At 49.8% G+C, this 22798-nt stretch overlaps 2 protein-coding genes across 2 annotated transcripts; one reads left to right on the forward strand and one right to left on the reverse strand.

The window, feature by feature from the left end:
• Positions 1-1711: 1711 nt before the first annotated feature.
• On the forward strand, positions 1712-3675 carry MARCKSL1 (MARCKS like 1). Its single transcript, XM_076357416.1, has 2 exons — positions 1712-1834; positions 2292-3675. The coding sequence occupies exons 1-2, from the start codon at positions 1739-1741 to the stop codon at positions 2913-2915; spliced, it is 720 nt and encodes a 239-aa protein (XP_076213531.1). The 5' UTR covers positions 1712-1738; the 3' UTR covers positions 2916-3675.
• A 2095-nt stretch (positions 3676-5770) lies between these two features.
• On the reverse strand, positions 5771-22399 carry HDAC1 (histone deacetylase 1). Its single transcript, XM_076357088.1, has 14 exons — positions 22315-22399; positions 18141-18253; positions 17582-17699; positions 13898-13972; positions 12559-12697; positions 11792-11933; positions 10485-10577; positions 10079-10187; positions 9820-9960; positions 9216-9324; positions 8980-9110; positions 8036-8182; positions 7866-7914; positions 5771-7482 (listed from the first exon to the last, which is right to left on the reverse strand). The coding sequence occupies exons 1-14, from the start codon at positions 22361-22363 to the stop codon at positions 7455-7457; spliced, it is 1443 nt and encodes a 480-aa protein (XP_076213203.1). The 5' UTR covers positions 22364-22399; the 3' UTR covers positions 5771-7454.
• Positions 22400-22798: the final 399 nt, after the last annotated feature.

The raw sequence follows: 22798 nt of genomic DNA on the forward strand, positions 1-22798 counted from the left end.
GGACTCTGCGCATCCCTGCAGAGAAGAGCCAGGACAAAATGAACCTCAGCAGAAAGACAGAAAGTCACTCCCAGAAGGTGGGAAGAAAAGTGTGGGGTTGGCACAGATGCTGCCCGACGCCGGACGGCTGCTGGGGCAGAGGGAAGGGCTCGCCAGCCGTGGCTCTGCCGGGTTTTGCTCCCCAGCAGGTAATGGTTGGGGACACTGGCCTGGAGCTCACACTCGGGAACAAGTGGCGGAAGACAGGGTGTGTTTACCGACTAATTCAATACACTTGCTTGAACTGTTTGTCTTCCCAAAGCAAACAGCCTCGCTACGCTCTGAAAACCGCGTGCTTTTAAACGGGGTACATCCTCCACGGCTCCTTTGCAGCCCTGACGGCTGCTCGGGCAACTCTCGATCTTGCCGAAGGCGCCGGCGGACCGACCAGCCGCAGCCCGGCAGCCATTCAAAGGCTTTATCAACTGGCAACCAAAAGTCAATAAGGAAGATGCCGCCTGTTTTAATTAACAGAGAAATTTTGCTCTAACGCGGGTGAGATGATGTGTGCCGGGGGGGGAGGGAGGACAGAGACAAAACATGACCTTGTTGGTGGAGCGCACACAGCGGCACATTGTTTTCCCCTCGGAGACGCTGGCCTTGATCCTGCACGGGCTCTGCGGTGCAGCTGGGGGCTGGGGGGTCCCGCCTGCCTGCGGCAGCTCCGGGGCAGGTTTGGCAGGAGCGGGGTGCAGAGTTCCTGGAAGGCGCCGGGGCCGCGGGGCTCAGGGCACAGCGTTCGGGAGGGTGCGGGCTGGCCAGGGAACGCTGGTGGCTTGGATAGGCACAAAAGGGTCCCGATTTTGGGAGCCCCCGATGAAATCAGCTGTGCCTGGGTGCCGAGGGAGCCCCCCCGGAGTGAGTCCCCCACGGCCACTGCTGGCCCCGCGCTGCGGCAAGGCTGCGGCCGGTGGCCCTGGCAGCATGAGGAAGCTGCAGGCCCCTCGCCAGCGTCAGCATCCACTTTGGTTTAGTCTCATTTTTTTTCTCCTGAGCTCTCCCTTTCCGGGAAAGCAGAGAGGAGAAAGACCCAGGGAGGAAAAAACCTACCGGTCTGCATGCCAGGGAGCACAGCGGGGTGGGGAGCCGGGGTGTGACCCACGGCACAGCCTGTCCCCCGCAGCAGGACCCTCCGGGAACTGACGGGGCTGGGGTGAGCGGTCGCCTGGGGTGACGGGGCTGGGGTGAGCGGTACCCTGGGGGAAGCGGTACCCTGGGGTGGCGGGACTGAGGCAAGCTGCACCATGAGACTGTCCTGGGGGTGATGGGGCCGGGACGAATGGTACCATGGGACCCTCCCAGGGGTGACGGGGCTGGGGGCAGAGGTACCCCAGGGGTGTCGGGGCTGGGATGAGCAGCACCCCGGGGGTGAGGGGCCGGGGGGGGGCGGGGGGGGGGAGCGGCGCCCCGCTCCCCTTCCCCACCGCCTCCCCGCAGCCTGGCCTCGCCCCGCCCGGGGCTGCCCCGGCCTCCGGGGGCACACAGGCGGGGAGGGGGAACGGCGGCCGCCAGTACCCCCCGTCCCCGCCGGGGCGGTGGCTCCGTCCCCGTCCCCCGCCCCCGGGGCGGGCTTGGCGGCGGCCCGCCCCCGCCCCGTGCTTTATTACCGGAGCGGCGGGGGGCTCTACCCACTCCCTCTCGGCGCCGCTCGCCAGCCGAGCGCAGCCGCCGCGGCGGGGTCGGCCCGACGTGCCGCACCATGGGCAGCCAGGGCTCCAAGGCGGCCAAGGCGGAGGGCAGCGCCCCGCCGGCCGGCCGCGCCGCCGCCACCGAGCCCGCCAAGGCCAACGGGCAGGTAGGTACCGGAGGGGCACCGGGGAACCGCGCCGTGCGCCCCGCCGGGGCGGGCGGACAAAGGCAGCTGCGGCGGCCGCCGCTCGGTGGGGAAGGGGCGGCGGCGGCGGCGGTGGTGGTGGCGGCCGCCCGGGGAACCCTCCTGCCCGGCGGGCACCGAGCGATGCGGCACCGCCCGCGCCGCGCCCCGGGCTCCCTCCCGGCACCGGGCGGGGGCCCCGTCCGCCGCCTCGCCCCAGCACCGGGCGTGGAGCGCGGGCGCCGCCCGGTGGCAGCGCACTGACACCCCCCCACTCCCCCCCGTGCACCCCCTCTCCCAGGCTCGGTGCACCCCCCCCACCCCCCCCCGTGCAGCCCCTTTCCCCAGCTGGGTGCGGGGCTTTGGGGAGGGGGTGCCGAGTTCCGGCTGTGCCTAACGCGGTGCTCCGCTCCCTCTCCCCCCCCCCCCCCCCCCGCAGGAGAACGGCCATTTGAGGCTCAACGGGGACATGACGCCCAAGGCGGGCGGCGAGGCAGCGCCCCTGAACGGGAACGGCTCGGCTGAACCCCTCAAGGAGGAGAGCAAGGGCGAGCCGGGCGGCGGGGACGCCATCGAGCCCGCTCCCCCCGCCGAAGGGGGGGATGCTAAACCCGAAGGTGCCGCGGCCCCCAAGGACACCCCCAAGAAGAAGAAGAAGTTCTCGTTCAAGAAATCCTTCAAGCTGAGCGGGATCTCGTTTAGGAAGAACAAGAAAGAAGCCGGGGACTCCTCTGGGTCCTCTCCCACGGAGGACCAAGGCAAGGCAGAGGCCAAGGGAGAGGAGAACCCCGCTTGCTCGGCCAGCGGGACGGAGCCGTCGGCTCCCCCCGAGGAGGGGACGGCGGAGGAGCAGGGCAGCCCCGGGGAGAGCAGCCCTACCGATGACGGGCAGCAGGGAGCTGAGCCCAAGAGGGAGGACGCGGGAGCGGGGGGAAGCAAGGAGGAAGAGAAGCAGCAGCCAGGGGAAAGCCACGGGGATACAGCCAAACCAGAGGAGCCCTCAAAACCTGCGGGGCCTGAGCCCGCAACAACTCCGGCGGCAGCGGAGCAGAAGGAAGAGTAGAGCCCACTTGGCATCATCTGAACTTGAGACTCTTACGCCATCCTCTCCATCCCGGTAACACCACGGACTCGCTGCCTTGCCCACACACCTCCCCGTCCCACCTAGAACTGACAATGCTTTCTAAAACCGACATTACCCCCCTGACCCGAGTTATTTCTTCCCCTCCCCTGTTAGAAAGCTGGTTTGGATTCCCACCGCCACCACAAACTTGGAGTAGTTTTACCTGAATCCTTTAAAACTGTGGAGGAAGACTATCCTGGACATAACTGGAATTTACAGTTTGTAAGAACCCAGATCTCGCATCCCGCTCTGGTATCTCTGCTGGCCTCCCGACTGTCCCCACTCCCCCCCCCGGCAGCCTTCGAAGCCCAGCAAGCCAGTGACTGTTCAATGGATTCTTTTTTCTCAGTTTACATTCCTGGTTCTGACTTCATTTAAAGTATTTTGTGCTTTTTATAGAAATCAATGGTTTAAAAGCTAATCTGGTTAGTTTTTTATAATGTCTTACTATTGGCTTAAAACCATAAAGCTTGTAAGTCCGCTGTGTTTAATTCTGCTTCTAAGGGATAACTTTTAGGGTGTGGGGTGGAGGGAGGGGGCCTGCCAGCTGTATAATGTGAAGCAACGTTGTTTTCTCTGTAAATAATTTTTTAATGGCCAAAACAACTTGATTTGCAATTTTCTAACTTCTAAAAAAAAAAAAAAAAAGCTGTATGGGCTTTATTGTAACATTTGAAAGGAATAAATGGTGACCCCTTTATGGGTGAGCTTGAGTCCTTCTTGTCCTGGATGCCAGACGAGGGCCAGGGAAGATAGCAGTTGCTTATTTAGTTCAACAGCTGCTGCATTTAATCACTCCAGCCCTGGCTCTGCTCGCAGTTAATTGACTTGCAGCAGATGTAGAGCTACAGCCACAAAGGACTTTCTCACACAAGCCTCTTGTCGCTACCTCAGGAGCACTGTTCAGCTGGCTGCTTGGTACCTGTTTTCTTAGAGATCTAACCCCATTTTTTTTTTTTTCCTGGTGGGGGGGAAAGAAAAAAAAATTCCTTTCTCATAAGGAGTGGCCCAGGAGGGCTACTGGGTGAAATTCCCATTTTAAGCTTGGTTTCTTTAGTTCTAAGGTTTTTTCTTTCGTGGCTTTAGAATAGGATCGGCTTCTCTTTCCTGAAAAGACATGCTAGAGCACAAGAACTATGCACTGGGAGCAGAGACTTTACTTCCAAAGAGAAAATGAAGGCACAATGGATGCCTCTATCATTTCTCCTGTGATCTGCACAGGGATAGAGGTGATTATTTTTTGTTTTTCCCCTTGAGACAGGCATGCAGCAGAAGGAAGGAGCACTGCCCTTCTCCAGCAGCTCAGAGCTTGATGGCTACAGCCTCCACAAGAGCTCTTTCTGCCAGCTTAGGCTATAGTAGTAGGGCACAGCCCCTCCATTTAGTGGCCTGCCCCGAATTCCCACCTTATCACCTGCCCCTGCTGCTTTGGCAGGCAAAGAAGAAGCTGGAGAAAAGCGAGGACCATTGTTTTGCCCAAAAGCTGCTGGCACCACCCCAGCAAGGCAGGGTCTGGGGCAAAAGACCGTCGCTGCTCTTCTGTAGCCCTTGAGGTAGGTGGGAATGGCCAAAACTCTTAGTTTTATGCAGCACATCCTCTTATTGATAGCGGGGAAACTAAAGCAAGTGACCTGCTTCCAAATGCAGCAGGGGATTCATCCCTATTCATTTGGGGGGGGGGGCCAAAAAAAAAAAAGCAGCTATTTTAAATGTAGGCACTGTGGTCTGCAAATTATTTCCAAGATTGCTCGCTGTCTGCCACGCGAGACACAGCTGCATTGTGCCCCAGCCGAGATCCGGGGCTCAGTGCATCTGCCAGGGAGCTGCCGTACGGCATCGCGGCAGCCATTTTAAGAAACACTGGAAGGGAGAAGGACTGCGGTTGCACGCTGGCATGCGTGATCTGGCAGGGGTAACTTGAATTGTACAGTTGTTTTTGTTCAAGAAGGAGAGGATTTTAAGTGTCTGCTATGGTGAAAAGGAGAACTAAAGTTTCCTGGAGTATTATTACAGCAATGAAAGTCAACTGCCACGCAAAGCTTTTTCTTCACCACACAAACAGCTTATGAACCTTTTGTGTCCGTGTCAGCTGTGATCACTGCTCGGCTGCAGAATTAACCTGCTCCTAATTAAAGAATTTTTTTTCACTTGAATACCTATTGGAAAACACTTAAGTTCATTCAAAAAAATATTCCTTTCCCATAACTTATTCCTTTTCTAGATTAACACTGCTTTCAGAGCAAGCATCAGCTGCGTGAAGTACTGTAACTCCAAACAAACAGCAAACCCAATCAGGATCAGCACCGCTGCTGGATGAGAACCCAGCTGTAATTTAGGAAAGAGGCAGAAAAACTGCCCCAGTGACCCTTAGTAGAAAAGTTGTGAGCAAACACAACCCACGGTATTTTGATTTAGCTTTTCTGGAGAGAATGGTCACCAAGAGAATTTCAAGGCTATTTTATAAATCGCAGGGGGGGAAACAACAAACCATTTACAAAAGCAACTAAAGCAATCTTTCATATAGAGCATGTTCCAAATAAAATGCTTTGGTGGATGGCATTTAAACCAACATATCTAGCCCTCTTCCTGAAAGAGGAGGGAAAGCAATCATGCCTCACCTCACCTTTCTTTCCAACGCCTTATTACAGCTGTCATTTTTTTGTTGTTGGGACCTATATTACATCATGATCATGACCAAGCTACTGCACCATTTTCCAGCAATGGCTCTGAAAACAAACTGAACTCCCACTCTGAGTGTTTCCTCTCAGCAGAACGCAGTACAAACTCACACCAGCCATAGAAATGTACCAGTTTTATTACAAAGATTCTCCAAATTCAAAATAAAAGCATCTTTAAAAAACCACAATATATTCCCCCCCACCCCGACACAAAGATACACTGATCTCTCTCGTTTCACATACAAACACTGAAGAGCGGGAGTGACATGTCACTCGGATTCAGAGAGACTAGAAAACTCACGGTGGAAAAGGGAAAAGAAGTATTTAAAAAAATAAAACATTTTAAAAATAACCTGTGTTAAGTTAGCAGCATTATTAGAGTTGAAACCATCAGCAGCGCTCCGTGGGAGGTACAGATCCTCTTATGGACAGAGGAATCCCCCTGAGAAAGGAGAGCAATGAGTCAAAACTGCCTGCAAAACTTCTGCAAAGCATTTCACCAAAAGCTCATCTAATGATCAGCTGTACAAAACGAGATGCAAAAGAAAGGCCAGGTCTGGTCACAAAAGACTTTGGGGTGTGAGATAATGCGTGGGAGTAGGAAGAGGAGTAGTTATAGAAATGTACAGAGCCCCATCTGCTGTTCCCTTACGAAGATAACAGCTCAGAGGGCTGATAAAAAGGTTCTCCATATTTACTGGCCTTGAGAGCAAGCGAGAGGAAAGGTTCAATTTGAAAACATTTGTACTTCACTCCAGAGAACAGTTTTTCAGTGAGTGACACACATCGACAAGAGGTTTCAGCCAGGCTCTGTTCGGTCTGGCCTTCAGACGCGTTGGGAACTTCTGCAGTGGTTTCAGCCTAGGACACAGATCAGTACTGAGAAAGCACATTACGGCACGCGTAGCCGAGGGCAGAACAAGCAGGAAAAGCAAAGCAGGCGGCCAAATGGGCAGTAACTCACTTCCTCCCCCAAAGAGGGGCATAGGTATAGAAAAAAAAAAGGTATAAAAATTTCATCCCTTCTCTTACTCGAGATGCATAATGCTGCCACACTGACTGGATCTGCAAGATCTTGGAAAACGTTAACCACCACATTAGGGAGATTTTCATTTTGCATTTTCCAGATCTGCACCTGCAGGGCTCTTGGGCTGATTCACTAAAGCGCTTTTCAGATTGCTTTTAAGCTGCTTCATCTCTTTCCACGAGTTTGCTGCAGGGAGGTAGCCAACTCTATTCAAGAACTGCACTATTTGACCCTGAGAAGCGGCACCAGCTTGCAGTTACTTGCCATGGTGGAATCAAACTGAAGACCAAAGGAATAGTCAGTCTCTCACAGGCTTCATTTGGGAACTCATGTTCTCCCACCAAAAAAAAAAAAAAAAAAAAAAAAGAAAAAAGGAAAAAAAAAAATTTCATGGCCATCTTTCCACCTAACCTGAAATGCAGATACTACTTCTACTTAAATTATTCTTTTCAAAGGGTGGTTATTTCAGAGGAGAGAGTAAAGAAAGGAAGTGATTTTTTTTAGACACGCTAAGGAGGCAGTGGAAGGCAAGAGTGAAACTTCCCAGTCATCAAATCTGGGCAGTGCAGGTCTGTCTACTCCGCAGAATCCTCCCTATCTGCTCCCAGCGGAGTGCAGCAAGGAATAATTTACAGTTCTCAAGTCATTTATATATTTATATAGAAATATATACAGAAACATATATAAAATATAAATCCTGTGGAATGGGAGGCAACCAGAGAAGCTAACCTACGACAACTACGCACTGACAGGTACTGTCCAGCTGCAGCCATCTTAGGTGGATTTCGTCTCTTCCTTCACCCTGTGGAAGCAAACAGTGAAGAATTTGGTTTAAACAAGCAACTCGGGCTGTGCCCAAGCTTTAATAACAAGCCAGAGTTGCGACCTTAAAAATGCTGCTTATATGGCCCATCTTCATCTAAACCTTGTAACATGTCACTGAATGAAGGCACGGTATTTTTAAGCCCTTTTCACTGAGGGCTCTGCTCTCACAGCGCTTTATCAGGTGTGCTGTTCTACACATGCAAACTCCTTCCCGTTAAGAGCCCGTGACAAAGCCATCCAAACTACCACGTCTCTCCTCCAACCCCTCGAGTTGTGCAACATCCCACTGGGGGCATGGGTAGATGCACAAGGAAGTACAGGCACAGCCATTTGATGGCCATGCCAGGAGACAGGGCTCACCCTTTGGGTTCTGCTTTCTCCTCTTTTGCTTTTTCCTCTTCTTTCTCATCTAGGAGGGGGAAAAAAAAAGAAAAAAGAAAAAAAGACACACGGTAGTGCAGTAGGAAAGTACATGCCAGGCAACGTTCCACAGAGCTGGGAGGGCTTCTAGTCCTAGCTCTCATGCTTACCTTTCTTCTCCTCTTCCTCCTTTTCCTCTTCTGTTTTCACACGCTTAGCTTTCTTAAAGTTGGCAACATTTTTGCGCCCTCCTTCCCCTTCATCTTCAGAGTCAGAGAATTCTTCATCACAGGATATTCTCTTATCAGAATTGCGGACTGAGTGCAAAGAGGACAAGATTTAGCAGATTTAGAAGATTCAGCAGATCTGAAGAAGTCAGGAGACACCAAGCACTAACTTCTCCAAGTACATCTACACACTGGAATGAACTAACGAGCCTACATAAGCCAGAATTAGGCCACGATAAAAACACTTTATCTTTCTACCTGCTGTATCTTTTAACTCATCACTCCTAACTGCTCATGCCTAAGATCCAAGATCACATGTACGACTTGGATGAGGTACAGTGTGATGTCTAGACTTGACAGCATAAGCAGGTTAACCAACCTCACACTGAGAAAATCTGTCTGCCAGATCTAAAGGCCATCAGCCAATCTGGATATAAACTAGCATTTTCACTGTGGAAGACAATTTCTGGGATCAAACCTGACAGTCTCCCAGAAAGTATTCTGTCATAGCACCTACGTCACAGGAACCATTTAAATTCTCACTTTAAAGCCCAGGTTCTCCCATTAGGGAAATCATCTGGCAAAAGCACCATTTCTCCAAGAGAGAAGAAATCTATCAGCCCTGCAACGCTCACCATCGTTGCTTTATCTTACAAAATCAGTCAGAAAGGTGGGAACAGATTCAAACTGAAGGACGCCAGAATAGAGATTTATCTAAATCATATATCCTCCCCTCTTTACTAAGGTAACTCAGTTTAGCGCCTGCATGCTTCTCCAGCATGCAGGAACTCTCCAGCAACTGATCCTGTTCAGCTTTGGCACCCACAGGCTCTGAACAGTAAACTTCCCAGCCGGGCAATGCAACTACGCCAGAGACAAGCACATACTTGAAATGCGTTTCTCAGGATCTTCTTCCTCTTCATCTCCACTGTCTTCCTGAACAGCATCCTCAGGAATTGGCTGCATCTGGACACCAGGGGCATGTGGCAGCATGCGCAGATTCTCAAAGAGACGTTGCCTAGAGCCAGCCAGGAAAGGAACACCTCCGTCAGCAAGATGCCACCCACGGCTGCGAAGCCCCCAGTAGAAGGTGTCAGTCTCGCGAAGAGGAACAAACACTTACTTGATCTTCTCGAGATACTCATTGGTATTCTGGTTAGTCATGTTCGAGGGACTGATGTGGAGCTTAAAGTCTGGTCCAAAGTACTCAAAATAGTCATTATATGGAAGTTCTGCAGGCAAGTTAAAAAGGAATAAACACCAAATTACCACTGGACCAGTAATGAAATACCGCAAACGCATTGTACTTCAGTGTTACATAAAAGCACAGCTGCATTTGGCTAGGTGTAGGAGCTGAAGTTCTCATAGCCCAAATTCAGATCAAAACAGGCAACTTAGCAACAGTGCAGTCAAAGCTTACTTGGCAGTTAAACACTATCAGCGTGCACAGAAGTTTTCAGTAGAAGGTCATCTCATTTCAGTAAGACGGCAAGGCTGCTGGGTACCTTTGGCTGGAGGGGAGAGCTACAGGACTTGAATGCAAACGAGAACAGCTACTGCAAATCAGGGAATCCAAAAGTAATTACTCTTCCACAGTAATAATCAGAAGCTAATGAAACATCTTCGGGTTGCTACCTCTCCCACAGCAACATCATTTTTCCCTAAGCTCTGTTACTAGAGTGTCATCGTCCCTTAGTCTTGCTTGAAAGGCTCCTGGGGAGAATTACCATTGGGAATTTCAGTGTCCAAAGCCACAGCAGTCTCATAGGTCCAGCATCTAGCCACGTTGCGGATCGTATAGCCACCTCCTCCCAGCATCAGCATAGGCAAATTAAAACTTTTTACAAACTCCACACACTTGGCATGACCTGCAGCAAAAGCAGTGGGGGGAAAAGGTCAGAGCCTCATGGCAGAAGAACAAACTTTTCAATGAAATCTAATTACATGTTACGCCAGTTCAACACAGGCACTGTATGGTACCCTTACCTTTGATGGTCAGATTAAAACAACCCAGCCTGTCCCCTGACAGAGAATCTGACCCGCACTGCAAGACAACTGCGCTAGGCTGGAACGTCTCCATCACTTTAGATATCACCTAAACAAGAAACCCGTTGTTACACACTCTCCACAGGACAGTGTCACAGCAACACAGTAATGTCCATGTCAGCAAGTGACATGAAGACATCCCAGTGTTCCCACAGCTGCCGACTCCCCTATATTGGTAACACTGAGGCTCTTACAAAGAGAAGCTTACTGACGACAGGCTGCAATTGTTAGGGAGGAATACAGCCCCTGAAGACTGAATCAATCTCCCCAAAGAACGGCTCCATGAGCCACCCAATGACAAAGTCTGGTCCACAAAGAATCACTCAGCAAAGATGTCTTCACTTACCGGCTTGAATATTGCCTCATAGGACTCATCATCAATTCCGTCCCGGAGGGGATAGTTGACAGCGTAGTACTTGCCTTTGCCCGCACCAATATCCTATTAGAGCGAAAGACAGGAGAGACCACAAGTCACCAGAGAACCAAATGCAACGCACAAATTGTGCCCCAAATTAGGAAGGGAAGTCTGGGATTCCATCAGTGTCATCCGAATGTAAGCCTAGGCTCTCACGGACAAATACTGTCCCGGCAGAAGGCGGCAAGAGTCAGTTGACTCCAACAGCAGCTTATTTGGCATAAATGGGTACATTTGGCCGTCAGTGCTCAGAGAAGAAAAATCTACTGCTGTCACCACTTTCATGTTGCTGTGAGCACACAGGCTCTCATTTCACTGGCAAAAGCCACTCTCTTACGCAGCAATAAAACTGGCAGCCAAAATTCTAGTTCCAAACCTGTACACGGCAGAGATGCACAGCCCAAAATACCAGTTTGGGCTGACTGTGCAGTCTAGTAACTGGAAGAATCTGTTCTTACTTTTGAAAGAATATATATATATTTACATTTCCATTATCTCTCTCATACCCAAGTGTTTTATAAAAGATAATTATTTCATTCATGCTGCAGAGCGGCTGCACCAGGAAAGAATGCTGCAGCTGCACACAAGTTCACATCACCAGCACCAAACTCTGGGCAGGGCTGAAAAAATACGACTCACAAGTGGAAGACGAGAATTTAGATCAGAAAAATATAATTCCACTAAAAAGCACAGAAAAAAAGGTAATGAACCCTTCACCCCTAAGAACAGCATTCTGGCAATGTCAGAAGTCACAAAGTGAGCCACACCTGTATCTAACCTGAGAGAGTGGCACGGTTCACACCATGATTCATTAACATGCAGAACTGACTCAGAGGGGGAAACGCCAGCAAGATAAACCAACACGCACAGAAGTACTCCCTCATAAACTTTCACCCAAAAGCTTGTGTGACCCAGCTTAGTTTGCAAGTAGCTACAGACGACCAATGTGCCATCTTCAGAGTCACGTTTCTGAGCATAATCCCACCAGAAGGCTGCTAAGAGACTGATATCAAAGCCTTGGTTTTATTACTATACAGGCCACGATCACAGGAACAAAGCACCCGCTCCAAGAGCCGAGCCAGCTACCTCACGTATACACCTTTGCCCTCAGAAAAAGGATGTCACTCTGAGAGCAGGAAAACCCAGGAGAGCAGTGATTTTAGTTAAATTAGTATGACAGCAAACAGATGGAAGAGACCAAATTTCAGGGTCGTTTTCTGCTAAGCCTTCATTCTCACCCGTAGGTCCCCTGTTCCTGGGAAGTATTCTCCGTACTTATGAAAGGACACGGTCATGACACGGTCTGTGGTATAAAAGGCTTCCTCCACGCCATCTCCATGGTGAATGTCAATGTCAATATACAGCACTCTCTGGTGATACCTAGGATCAGAAAGGAGTCAAAATACTGCATTTCTTCCAAGCAGAAACTGCCTTCACCAGCAGAGCAAATGGGAGGAGAGCAAGGAACTTCGTGCTAATCCCCAGGCTGCACAGCTGCCAAGCAGCTCTCTCTCCCGAGTCCACAGGCAAAAGAGCTGCGGAGAATGGACGTGTGCTTTGGCCAGCAGTGGAACAGAACCACAGAGGAAAATAAAGTGGCTTTTGCTGCTGCAACTGATCTTTGAAGGCAGACTCAACTCAATTTATTCAGATTCAGCCAACAGACTGCATTTTTATGTCCAAGCCTCCCGCTGAGGTTTGCCTTGAGCCAAAAGCTGTCACATATTACAGCTGTGCCCCCTTTTCCAGGGTAGATGATAGAGAGAAGGGCCTAAGAGCAACGGCACAATGCTCCAAGCCTTCTGCCTCCTGCACAGTGCCACCGTTAGACATACCCCTTCAGGAGAGAGGGTACCACATCCCAAAAGATAGCTGATTAAGCCCTCCCAGGAAAACACAGCCAAAAAAAAAAGCAACAAAAAGAAGACTGGGAAGAAAGCGCTAAGGACTCAGAGGAAATGCAGCAGAACGGACAAACAAAAGGGGCAAACAGTACTGCCCGTACTTTAGGAGCTCCAAGATAGCTAGGACGATATCGTTGACATAACAGAAGCCAGAAGCCTCTGACTTCTTAGCGTGGTGAAGGCCTCCCGCCCAATTCACAGCAATATCTGTCTGTTGCTTGTTCAGCTTCACAGCACTGGCTGTTGGGAGAAGAATTACAAAATCTTAGCACGAGAGTGAAGGCTCCATGACAGAGATTGAGGGGTAAAGCACTGGTCCCTTACGATCACATCATTGCTCATGTGTGCGTTTGGGTACTTTACAAAGCACAAGCCCAAGGGTTTAACACTAGATGTCTCAACAAACTAACAAAAGGCAAGGGAAGACAAATGCAGCCTGTTTTGCCTGCACACACTTTTGATCGCTTCCTACTTTTGCCTCAGAGCATGAAATCTGCACAAACAAGTCCACAGCATTCTAGCTGGGGTCACAGTTGAAGACAGTCTAGATTTCTCAGTGCCCTGAACAAAAGATTTTAATGAAAGGTTTCATCCAACATATATTTAGGTCATTCACTCAATATGCATTTAGGCAAAGGAAGTTCTCTTCCCCCAGCCCCTTCATAAACTTTCTGCAAATTTTGCAAGTCTCCCAGGATCAAAACAAATTATATATTCTGTGGAACCTACAGCCATGGGACCAGAGAGCACAGCTACTTCAAAAAAATGCTGCAGTCAGTACTTGTATGTACTGCTGAACTGCGTTACAGGAAATAAAGACTTCTAGATGTCATTGTGGGAGTAGGAGCCACAAAGCTTTAACGCCTATGCACAGTAACACAGTTCTGCAATACCGAGTGTTTCTGCAACAAAGTATTTGAAAATAGTGAAAGCGTTTCAAATGTTCCGGCTTTCAGGGAGCTTACTGAAACCTTTCAGGTTCTACTTTGCCTCCTGTCAGTGGCTTTTTGTTAAAAACAAGAGATAGAGTAACCCTTTTCTTTCCTTTCCAGGTTATGCCTGCCCAGAGCAAGGTTTTTACAACTTTTTTTTTCCTTGTAAATCTCATGCTGATTTTTTTATTAAACGCCTGTTGCTGCTGCAGTTCTGTTTTAACTCTATCGCTGACAATGTTGTTATACCGCTTACGGAGTCCTTCACATATTCAGTGAAGTAACTTGGACTAGTGAAGATATGCTTAACAAATGCAGAGGGGTCTGTCAATACGCAAGGCTTGAACTCTCACATGGGAAGAAATCTGGATCTAATTATTAAGGAAGTCAGAAATAGGTTCACAGGGCTTCCCCACCACCACCTACAACAATTTATTTCCTAGACAGAACTACATTACATACATCTGCTTAAGAGAAAAAGAAAAGAACATACGACTTGTGAGCTTACCAACTGAGCCTCCAGCAGAGAGCTGACAAAACTCAAACAACCCATCAAACACAGGGCAGTCTTCCCCAACATTAACTTGAAAAGAATACAGAAGAGTTAGTAAGACAAAACCACAAATAAATGGCAAAGCTTATACTGCCACTCTGATTTAAAAAGCTAACCAGATGTCCTGGTTTCGGCTGGGATAGTGTTAATTTTCTGGTACAGTGCTGTGTTTTGGATTTAGCATGAGAATAATGTGGATAACACACCGATGTTTCAGTTGTTGCTGAGCAGTGCTTACACTAGTCAAGGACTTTTCAGCTTCCCATGCCCTGCCGGCGAGAAGCTGGGAGGGGGCACAGCCAGGACAGCTGACCCAAACCGGCCAAAGGGATATTCCATACCATACGACGTCATGCTCAGTATGTAAACCGGGGGGAGTTGGCTGGGGGGGCGGCGACTGCTGCTCGGGAACTGGCTGGGCATCGGTTGGCGGGTGGTGAGCAACTGCATCGTGCATCGCTTATTTTGTATATTCTTTTATCATTATTATTATTTTCCCTTCCTTTTCTGTCCTATTAAACTGTCTTTATCTCAACCCACGAATTTTACTCTTTTTTTTTTCCCCCCCGATTCTCTCCCCCATCCCACTGGGGCAGGGGGGGAGTGAGCAAACGGCTGTGTGGTGTTCAGCGGCCTGCCGGGTTAAACCACAACACCAGATAAGCGATCAAACGTTTTAAACAACAAAATACCACACACAAATAATAAAACATTAACATAATCAACCTGAGGATTGCCTGATGAGGCAAAAAGGTTGCTGCTGTAGGGAAGATGCTCCTGACTTGTAAGAAAACAGGAAAGCAGGTCCCAGGAGCTTTGGCGAGAATGGCACGCCATCTACCAGGGTGTGCTACGAGGGATCCAGAAACCAGTCAATCACGTCGGAAAATGAGTGGGCGGAGAAGAGATGCTATCAATAAGAGCTGTGTAATACCGATACACGTCCTCAGCAGCAACTCAAGCAGTGCTCATTGAGGCGGCACAGTTACAGTATTCTGCTCTGCTCCGGCAGCACATGCTGGTCACCAGGGGCAGATGCAGGCTGTGCAAAATGGGGGCCCAGCACCCCTCGCTACCCCACATGGACCATGCTGCAGATCTGCTGCCCGGGAACCATGCCTTCTGGGGGGGGAATAGTGCTGTTTCTGACTACAGAGCTGGCATTGAGCTCCGTTACACAACCCCACAGCAAGTGGAAAAGGTTTTTGCTCCTGTTTCCTGCTGTATTGCTGATGAGGAGTCGAGAAAGCAAACGGTGCCAGCGCTGCAGGAGAAAGTGGGGAGATGGTAGATAATGGCGTGTACTGGACGAGAAGTTTACATCCACATCTGTTCTGTTACACCTCGAAGACTCCTTTTACTTCACATTGGACAGTCGGTTTTTAAGTTCTCAGCCGTACTGTAGTTTTGGCCTGGATAAATTTCTACTGTAAACAGTTTCATGATTAAAAATAAAAACAGTAACAACAGACATATTGAATCTAGATTTTGCAAGATTTGCTTTTACAAACAAACAAAAAAAATCTGTATTTTTGTAACAACATCTGTAGAATGTTTACTTCTGTGCTTAACGAGAATGGCACAAACAGCACAGTTCTTGCAGCGTTAGAAACTCATCAGTGCGTAGTCTCCACAAAGGCTGTGTGATAAGGGAGTTTGAATGGTCCCAGTTCGGGACAGGGATCTCTGAAAAGGACAATACCCATCAGGAGACCCAGAAGGAAGCAATTGTTCCCGCTTTCCAATTGTTTCAGCAGGGCACGGCAACTGGCAGAGTTTGAATAATTAACTCAAAGAGGTGGTTGGAAGCTTTCCCTGTTAAGTGAGGCGAATTTAAGTCATCAATTTCTGCATGCTTCCCATTACAACAAATTAAACTTCTTGCCCTTTGGGTTACAGAGTAGTCCTCCCAGGTCCTCAGGCAGGCAACACAGCATTAGCAGAATGAAATTAGAGACTGTTCGTTACCTTTACTGCCCCTCAGAACTTCGTGGGCAGCACTGACAGTATTTGAGGGCATCCCTCTGCTACACCTGGCAAAGACAGGGGCTGCTGTGTAAACAGAAGCCAACGGGCTTTTTCTCACCAGGAGACTCAAAGCAGCCAGGACTACTAAAGAGGGATATTGATAACAGGAGTCAGCCACTTGACTATAGGCATAAAGCTCTGGTGGAAGATGAGAGGCACAGATGCTCCCTCTTCCTTGCAATGGGTGGGTGAGAAGCTTCGTATCTGGGAGAGCGCAACCAGAGAGAGCCCAGCATTAAAGGTGGAAACATTCTTATGGAAATCATAGCAGCTATCCTTCCCTCAAAGGGAAAGCTGAAGCACCAAGCAGGCTACAGAGACCTGCCACTGCACTTGGGAGCGGTGACCTTGTCTCCTATATCCCTAATCTCTGTTCTGAGCCTCCTGTGCTAGTTCTCTAGCTACACAGAGGCCACTGTTTTGCAGGTCCTGTTGAAGAAAAGCTCTGTCCTCCGCATGTTTAAGATTAATTTTCATATTTTGCCTCCTTCCGGTAAAAATAGTTCTGTGGAAGTACAGTACAGAAAATGTTGACTACCAGGGACAGCAGAGTGGGTGTTTATGAGCCGTATCTGCTTCAGGGGTAAACAGTTCAGTTTGTGTAAATATGTACTTTGGTATATGTAATTTGGTATATTAAGGCATATAATTTACTGTAGGAAGTCTTTCAATGTATATTACTCATGAACCATATTACCCATTCCTCTTACGTGCTTGTGCTTGTCTACCTGTCCCCTTCAGCTCGTATCAGATTTCCAAGTGCCTCTACTTCAGACTCGAGACCCGTATTTCCTCTAAATTGGAGATTACACTTACTCCACATAAATGAACCCCGTGGGCTAACAACTTTTTTCTGCTCTTGAGGATTGCAGTGTGCAAAACCAAAATACCGTTTAAATGAACCTTGAGCCTTCCCCAGTATTTCTCTATACTTGCTAGAAACCTAGTTTGCTGCAGCCATTGCCAAAGAACGTCAGCTCTGAGTTGCAGAGAGACCAAAAAAAGGTTTCTGTAACATTAAAGTCGCCATTAAAGAGCCCTTCCATGGACTGGAGAGGTTAGAACAAGAGATTAGCTCACAAAATAAACCATTCTAACACAAAGTGGACAGGTATCATTGTGCATCTCAATCCTTTCCCACTCCCAAACTGCCATTGTCCTGAAAATCCTTCAGAGTTACTGCAGATTTTGGACACAATTGATGAGCTGGGATTTTTTTGTTTGTTTTAAATTATACAACCCTTTCCCACCTCAATACCTCTGGTTAAAGATAAGCAATAACACAAAACACATGCAGCTCATAAATGGAGTAGTTCAGTCATCTCTGAGCCAGGAAAGTAATTTAGAAGAGTTTCCATCAAAACACAAGACTAAAAAAAGACAGCCAGGTCAAAGGGGTTTCCTCAGCTCTTTGGGCGTATTGGCTTGAGAGAGGGACCCATTTTTAAAATGCTTGATTTGCCAGAAAAATCAAAAACAAAGTCAAGAGAAAGGCAATTTCCCGTGGTTCTTCCTACTCTTTTTATCACAAACCTCTAAAGCTGGCCCAGGATTCCCAGAACCACAAATTTTAACACTGACAGGAACTACAGCACTACCCGCATGGCTTACATCTTTGCATCTGCTTGCTGTACTCAGACATGTTATCTGGGCGAATAGATCTCAGAAATTTTATGTAGTCATCACTGTGGTACTTGGTCATTTCTTCTGCATTTGCCTTGTGAGGGCGCTGCAAGGACAAAAAAAGAGCAAGGCTTGTTTTGAAACACATCTCTCTCCCTAATTCCCATTTTCAATCTCAGATTTACTCCCAGGAACAGCAAAAAACTCAAAACAGCAGCATTAAACAAGAGAAACTTATTTTCAAAGGCAAGAATGCCATTACCGGAGACTGAAATGTATTACATATCTAGACAAAGAAAATATTTAAGTTACAGGGAGAAAAGCAATTTTCCAGTCTCCAAAGCTTATCTGAAGCAAAGAACATCTCACTACAAGCAATCAGAAGAAAGCAGACATACATCAGCACAACTGTTTATTTTTTTTTTCCCCCTTTCCTCTTTGGCTCGTCAACAGAGAACTTACGAGTCTGAAGCATCAAAATTAAAACCTGACACATAAACTAAGATCTTTCATATATATTTCTTTTCATGACCAGCCCTACACTTACATATATCTCCATCTTCCTGTAGAGGCCATAGTTCAGCAGTAGGTTGTGGGTCATCCGGATCCTGTGGGGTTTCATAGGATGTCCTTGGCCATAATAATAGTTTCCAACATCACCTGGGAGCAGAAAGGATTTTGTTACAGCAGGGAAAACTATAAATTCCTTCAAAGAGAATCACAGCTGAGCCACAAGAGCCATCAGGTCATCTGTCATTTTATCTGTCCTTCAGCAGTGCATCTGTTCACAGGGGATAGGATCTCCCGTCTTGCTAGCACAGGTATCTCCACGGACTCAGAAAAGTTTACCCTAGACTCAAATAAGACAGACATTTGGAAATTAGGGTATGGCCAGACAAGGAATTTTTTAATGCCAGTTCTGGGGAAGGCAATCCAGGTAGAATCTGAGCAACTAACATCACACTGCACAAGTTAAGAGGAGGGAGCTCCAGCTTTCTTGGGCAGGAGGAGCTTTCGGCACCACATTTGCCTGCCCTCACTCAGCAAATGGCAGCTCTCCAGTGTCCTCTCCAGGCGGTTCAGGTCCACTGTGATATCTCACATTTACAGAGCTCGTGGGTTTCACTGAGCAGAAACCCGCACGCCAAGAGGCATGCAAGTTTAATCCCGGCTCAGACAATGACTCATCACATGGAGCACGTAGCCTCTTTGCCTCAGTTTCTTACTGTTTACCTAACAGAAACAAGATACAAAGCAGCTAATTCTGTCAATAAGCAAACACCAGCGCAGCTGTAGTTTTACAGCTTCTCAGTCATTTTCACCCTTTACTACCGCTTGGAACCCTTCAGAAGAATCCCAGGCCCTACCAACCGCACACCCATGCGGATGCACCTGACGAGCTGTCCTATGGGCACCAGCGTTAATTAAGTTAGCTTCCTGCAAATATATCCCACGGGTCACCTCCCCATGCGGATTTTCTCCTACCTAGCAAAAGCCGAGCTCATGCTGCACTCTCCCACAGCAGGCACCGCTGACTGGTTTTTTCCCCCACCTCTCCCAGGGTACTTATTTTCATGAAACTTACAGAAATTTAACTGTCAGATTTCTGCCTCCTGCCTGATTTGGCTGTGAGAGGCACAGACTCAAAAGTTGCCAAGAGCAGGAAACGTGCAGACAGCCACATGCAGCAGCAATATCGCACAAGCCTCATTTTCTTGGGAAACCAGACTAAGTTATTCATGTAGCTGTACAACTCCCGATCAGTTTAGGAAGCAGGAGACCCAATCCGGTCTGGCTGGTGACTCAGCTGGGAGTATTAATATTTCATCACCAATCTTTACATTCGGGAGAAACTGCTACTTCCTCGCAGCACGCAGCTCTAGTTCTTCCTCCTGTGGACAGGGCCCTATTTTCAGTCAAAGTAGATGCAAACGGTGCAAATCCCACACCCAAACAACTCTGCCGCTGGAGTTTACCCGTCCGTGGCGCGACGGTGAAACGGGGTGTTCTTTGCACGAAGGTATTTTACTGGGGCAACTATCCCTACAGTAAAATCAGGTTAAATCAAGCTTTGGGGAACTCAATAAGAGATGCTCAAGACCCTATCTAGAAAATACAAGCATAAAACTACATGAAGCTTTGAAAAATCATCATCATCACCACCACCACCTCGGGCTGTCAGCGAAATGCCCTGGGCAAACCCTGACTTCCAGAGCCTATTCGTGTTCACTCTGCTAAACGCATCCCACCACGAGTCCTACAGAGCAGCAGACGAGCTTGTCTGCGCATGGACGTCAGTGCAGATTAAGAGTGTGTGAACTTAACAGATACCTCTTCCTGTCTGCTAGGGTTAAGCAAGTCCCTGCAAGGGGAGCTAATAAAGGAGAAGTTACTGTTCAAGTTCAAACCCTCGCACGCACCCTCAGCACCCCTCAGGATTTCCATGAAGGACCCTCACGATACCCGATTACCTTTTCCCCATCCTCTCCATCCCACCTAGACCCTTCCCTGCAGCTCAGGTTCCTTCTCCAGCACAGGATGCCCTCCCGCCATCTGAAATTTACGGCTCAAGGAAGAGACCCGCACGCCATCCAAAACAGCGCCCAGGGACCTCCCTTTGGGGAATTACCACACTAGATTGCACTGCTCTAACCTCCCTGCACGGAAAATAAAAGACCCTAACAAACTGGCCTCCCACAACTGCAAATTATGCCTTCCCCGACAATAAAAGCACACTTTCACCCTAGGACACGCTGTGGATGTTTGCCAGCTGCTCGTAAAAGAGTGGGGGAAAGAAGGCACTAAAACCTCACCACAGAGTAAATTAGTGAGGGCAGCTATAGACAGGAGTGTATAACGCTAACTTCATGTAGTTACCGTGCAATAAAGACTACAAGGATAGCATCTCTGCTTAGCATTTTCAAACAAAATGACTGATTATTTCATATTTAAGACATCACCTTGTGCCTTTAAAGATTATAGCTTGTTCAAAAACTGACAAGCTTCTTTGTGAACATGTTATATACCAAGGACAGGGATGAGTTTGGACATAGAGACCATTTTTTCCAACATCCAGGTCGCGCGCGCACGTATGGCGTTCTGGCACTTCCTGCAAGCACTCTTTAAGTTTAAACTAGGCATTTTAGGGCCCAGGGCTCCAGCATCCCCTTGTATATTTTGATATGACAGGCACAGAGATCGGTTGTGTGGTAAAATTGGGCTCAGTTTCGCTGCACCCAGAGCTCTAATCCAGACTCTTCCTCGCCCTGCCCTCCTGAAAACACCGTCTGAGTCAGAGACCCCGCAGGACTGTCATTACAAGTTGCAAACCTACTGCTTAGATTTACTTTTCTAGAGAAATAAAAGCCCTCACTCTATGCCTGACACATACAGCAGTTTAAAAGAGCCCGCTTTACTGCTTGAACACTGAGCACATCCACTTATCAGGAAAAAGTAGCGAGAAAAAGTTTTTATTTGATTTCACAGACTAAAACCCATGATGAAATAGAGAACTGCACAAAACCTTTCACAAAGAGTGATCACAGGCTATTAAAAATGAGCTCGCCCATCACCGAGGCACCAAGTCACCCCACCAAAGGGGAGGCAGTTGTGAAGCGCAGAGGCAACGCGACTGTGACTTCTCCCACAGACTACGGGGTAGAAGCGGGGAAGCTGCACAAGATACCCAGCTTGGGATTTGGCCAGCTCTAACACCCCGTTACTTCCCTACCCCAGTGGGATGATTATATAGCCCCAAAGCAGTGCTTCCCCAGCCTCGTAACAGAGAAAAAAAAAAAGCCAGTCTACAATCCAGCCAAGTTCACAGCCAGAACTAAACAATGCTCCTAGACACAGGAACTCCCTACAAACAACCACGCAGTCGGTCTGGCTCCCAAAACCTTCAGGTTTCTCCCTTGCTTGACAGCAACGCCGCTGACCCAAACGGGAACTTCAGGAGTGTTTCTTCCTCTTAATGGCTCAAGGAGGCTTCATCACCCCGCCCTGTCCCCCAGCATCCCCCCCGAGCGCTCCCCATCCTCCCAAAAACCTTCTTCAGCATCTCAGCACGGCTCCCAAAGCCTCTCGCGGCCTCATGCCCCTCTCCGCGTCCTGGACCCTTCCCAGCCTTTCCCCACCTCCAAAGACCCTAGATCTCCACACCTTCCCATCCTATCCCACCCCCCATCTCCCCCCAGTACCACTCCCCTGTCTTTCCCCCCACTCTTCCCTTTCTCCCCGCCACGCTCCCCCATATCCTTCCTTTGCCCTCCAGTGCCCCCCATTCCCCCCGACCCCTCTGGCAGTCCCCACGTAACCCTGCCCCCACCCGCGCTCCGGCCCCCATGCCCCCCCCCCCGTGCAGCCCCCAGCCCTCCCCTGCCCCTCAGTGCCCCCCACATCCACCCCTCTAGCCCCCGCTGCAGCCCCCCGCCCCTCAGGTCCCTCAGTGACCCCCATTACCCCTCCCACCACCCTCAGGGCAGCCCCCAGCCCCGCCACATTTCCCTGTGACCCCCCACTACCCTTAGCCCCCCCCCCCTCCAATGACCCCCCCCATTACCGTCCCCCAGCCAAATCCTCGCCCCCCCCCCCCCCCAGCGCCTCCCACGGCCCTCCTCAACCCCCGCCCCCGCCCCCACCTCCCCGGGACCGCCCCCCCCCCCCCGCACCGGCCCGGCGATCCCCGTGGCCGCCCCCGTCGGTGCCCCGCAGCCCCTCACCGTCGTAGTAGTAGCAGACTTTCCGCTTGGTCCCCTGCGTCAGCGCCATTTTCCTGCCTCCCCACAGCGACAGACCCTACCGCCGCGCCGCGCAACCCAACCCAACCCAACCCAACCCAACCCGGCCCGGCCCGCCCCGGGGCCCGGGCCCCACCGCCCCACCTGCCCCGCCCCCGCGCGGCCCCCGGCCTATCGGGGAGGGACGCTCCGCCCCCTCCCGCCCGCCGGCCAATAGGAAATCGCGGCGGCGGGAGAGAGCGGGCGCGGGGGAGCTAGCAGGCTAGGCGGAGCGGCGGGGTGCCTGGGCTGTACCACTGCCGCGGGGGCGGGGCCGCACCATCGCTGGGGCGCTGGGGGGGGGGGGGGGGGTGAGCAAACGGGGCGGGGGGGGCGGAACCATTCGAGGGGGGTGGGTGAGGGGAAACACCAGCTGGGGCTGAACCACTGGGGGGGGGGGGGGATGTCGACACACGGTAGAGGCCTC

This window comes from Aptenodytes patagonicus, chromosome 21 (assembly GCF_965638725.1).
Source record: "Aptenodytes patagonicus chromosome 21, bAptPat1.pri.cur, whole genome shotgun sequence".
NCBI classification, from domain to species: domain Eukaryota; kingdom Metazoa; phylum Chordata; class Aves; order Sphenisciformes; family Spheniscidae; genus Aptenodytes; species Aptenodytes patagonicus.

Coding starts and splice junctions, on each gene's coding strand:
- MARCKSL1 (XM_076357416.1), top strand. CDS start 1,739: ATGGGCAGCCAGGGCTCCAAGGCGGCCAAGGCGGAGGGCAGCGCCCCG. Junction 1,835..2,291: donor CCGCCAAGGCCAACGGGCAG/GTAGGTACCGGA, acceptor CCCCCCCCGCAG/GAGAACGGCCATTTGAGGCT.
- HDAC1 (XM_076357088.1), bottom strand. CDS start 22,363: ATGGCGCTGACGCAGGGGACCAAGCGGAAAGTCTGCTACTACTACGAC. Junction 9,961..10,078: donor TTTTAATCTGACCATCAAAG/GTAAGGGTACCA, acceptor CTTTTGCTGCAG/GTCATGCCAAGTGTGTGGAG. Junction 7,483..7,865: donor GAGAAAGCAGAACCCAAAGG/GTGAGCCCTGTC, acceptor TTGCTTCCACAG/GGTGAAGGAAGAGACGAAAT.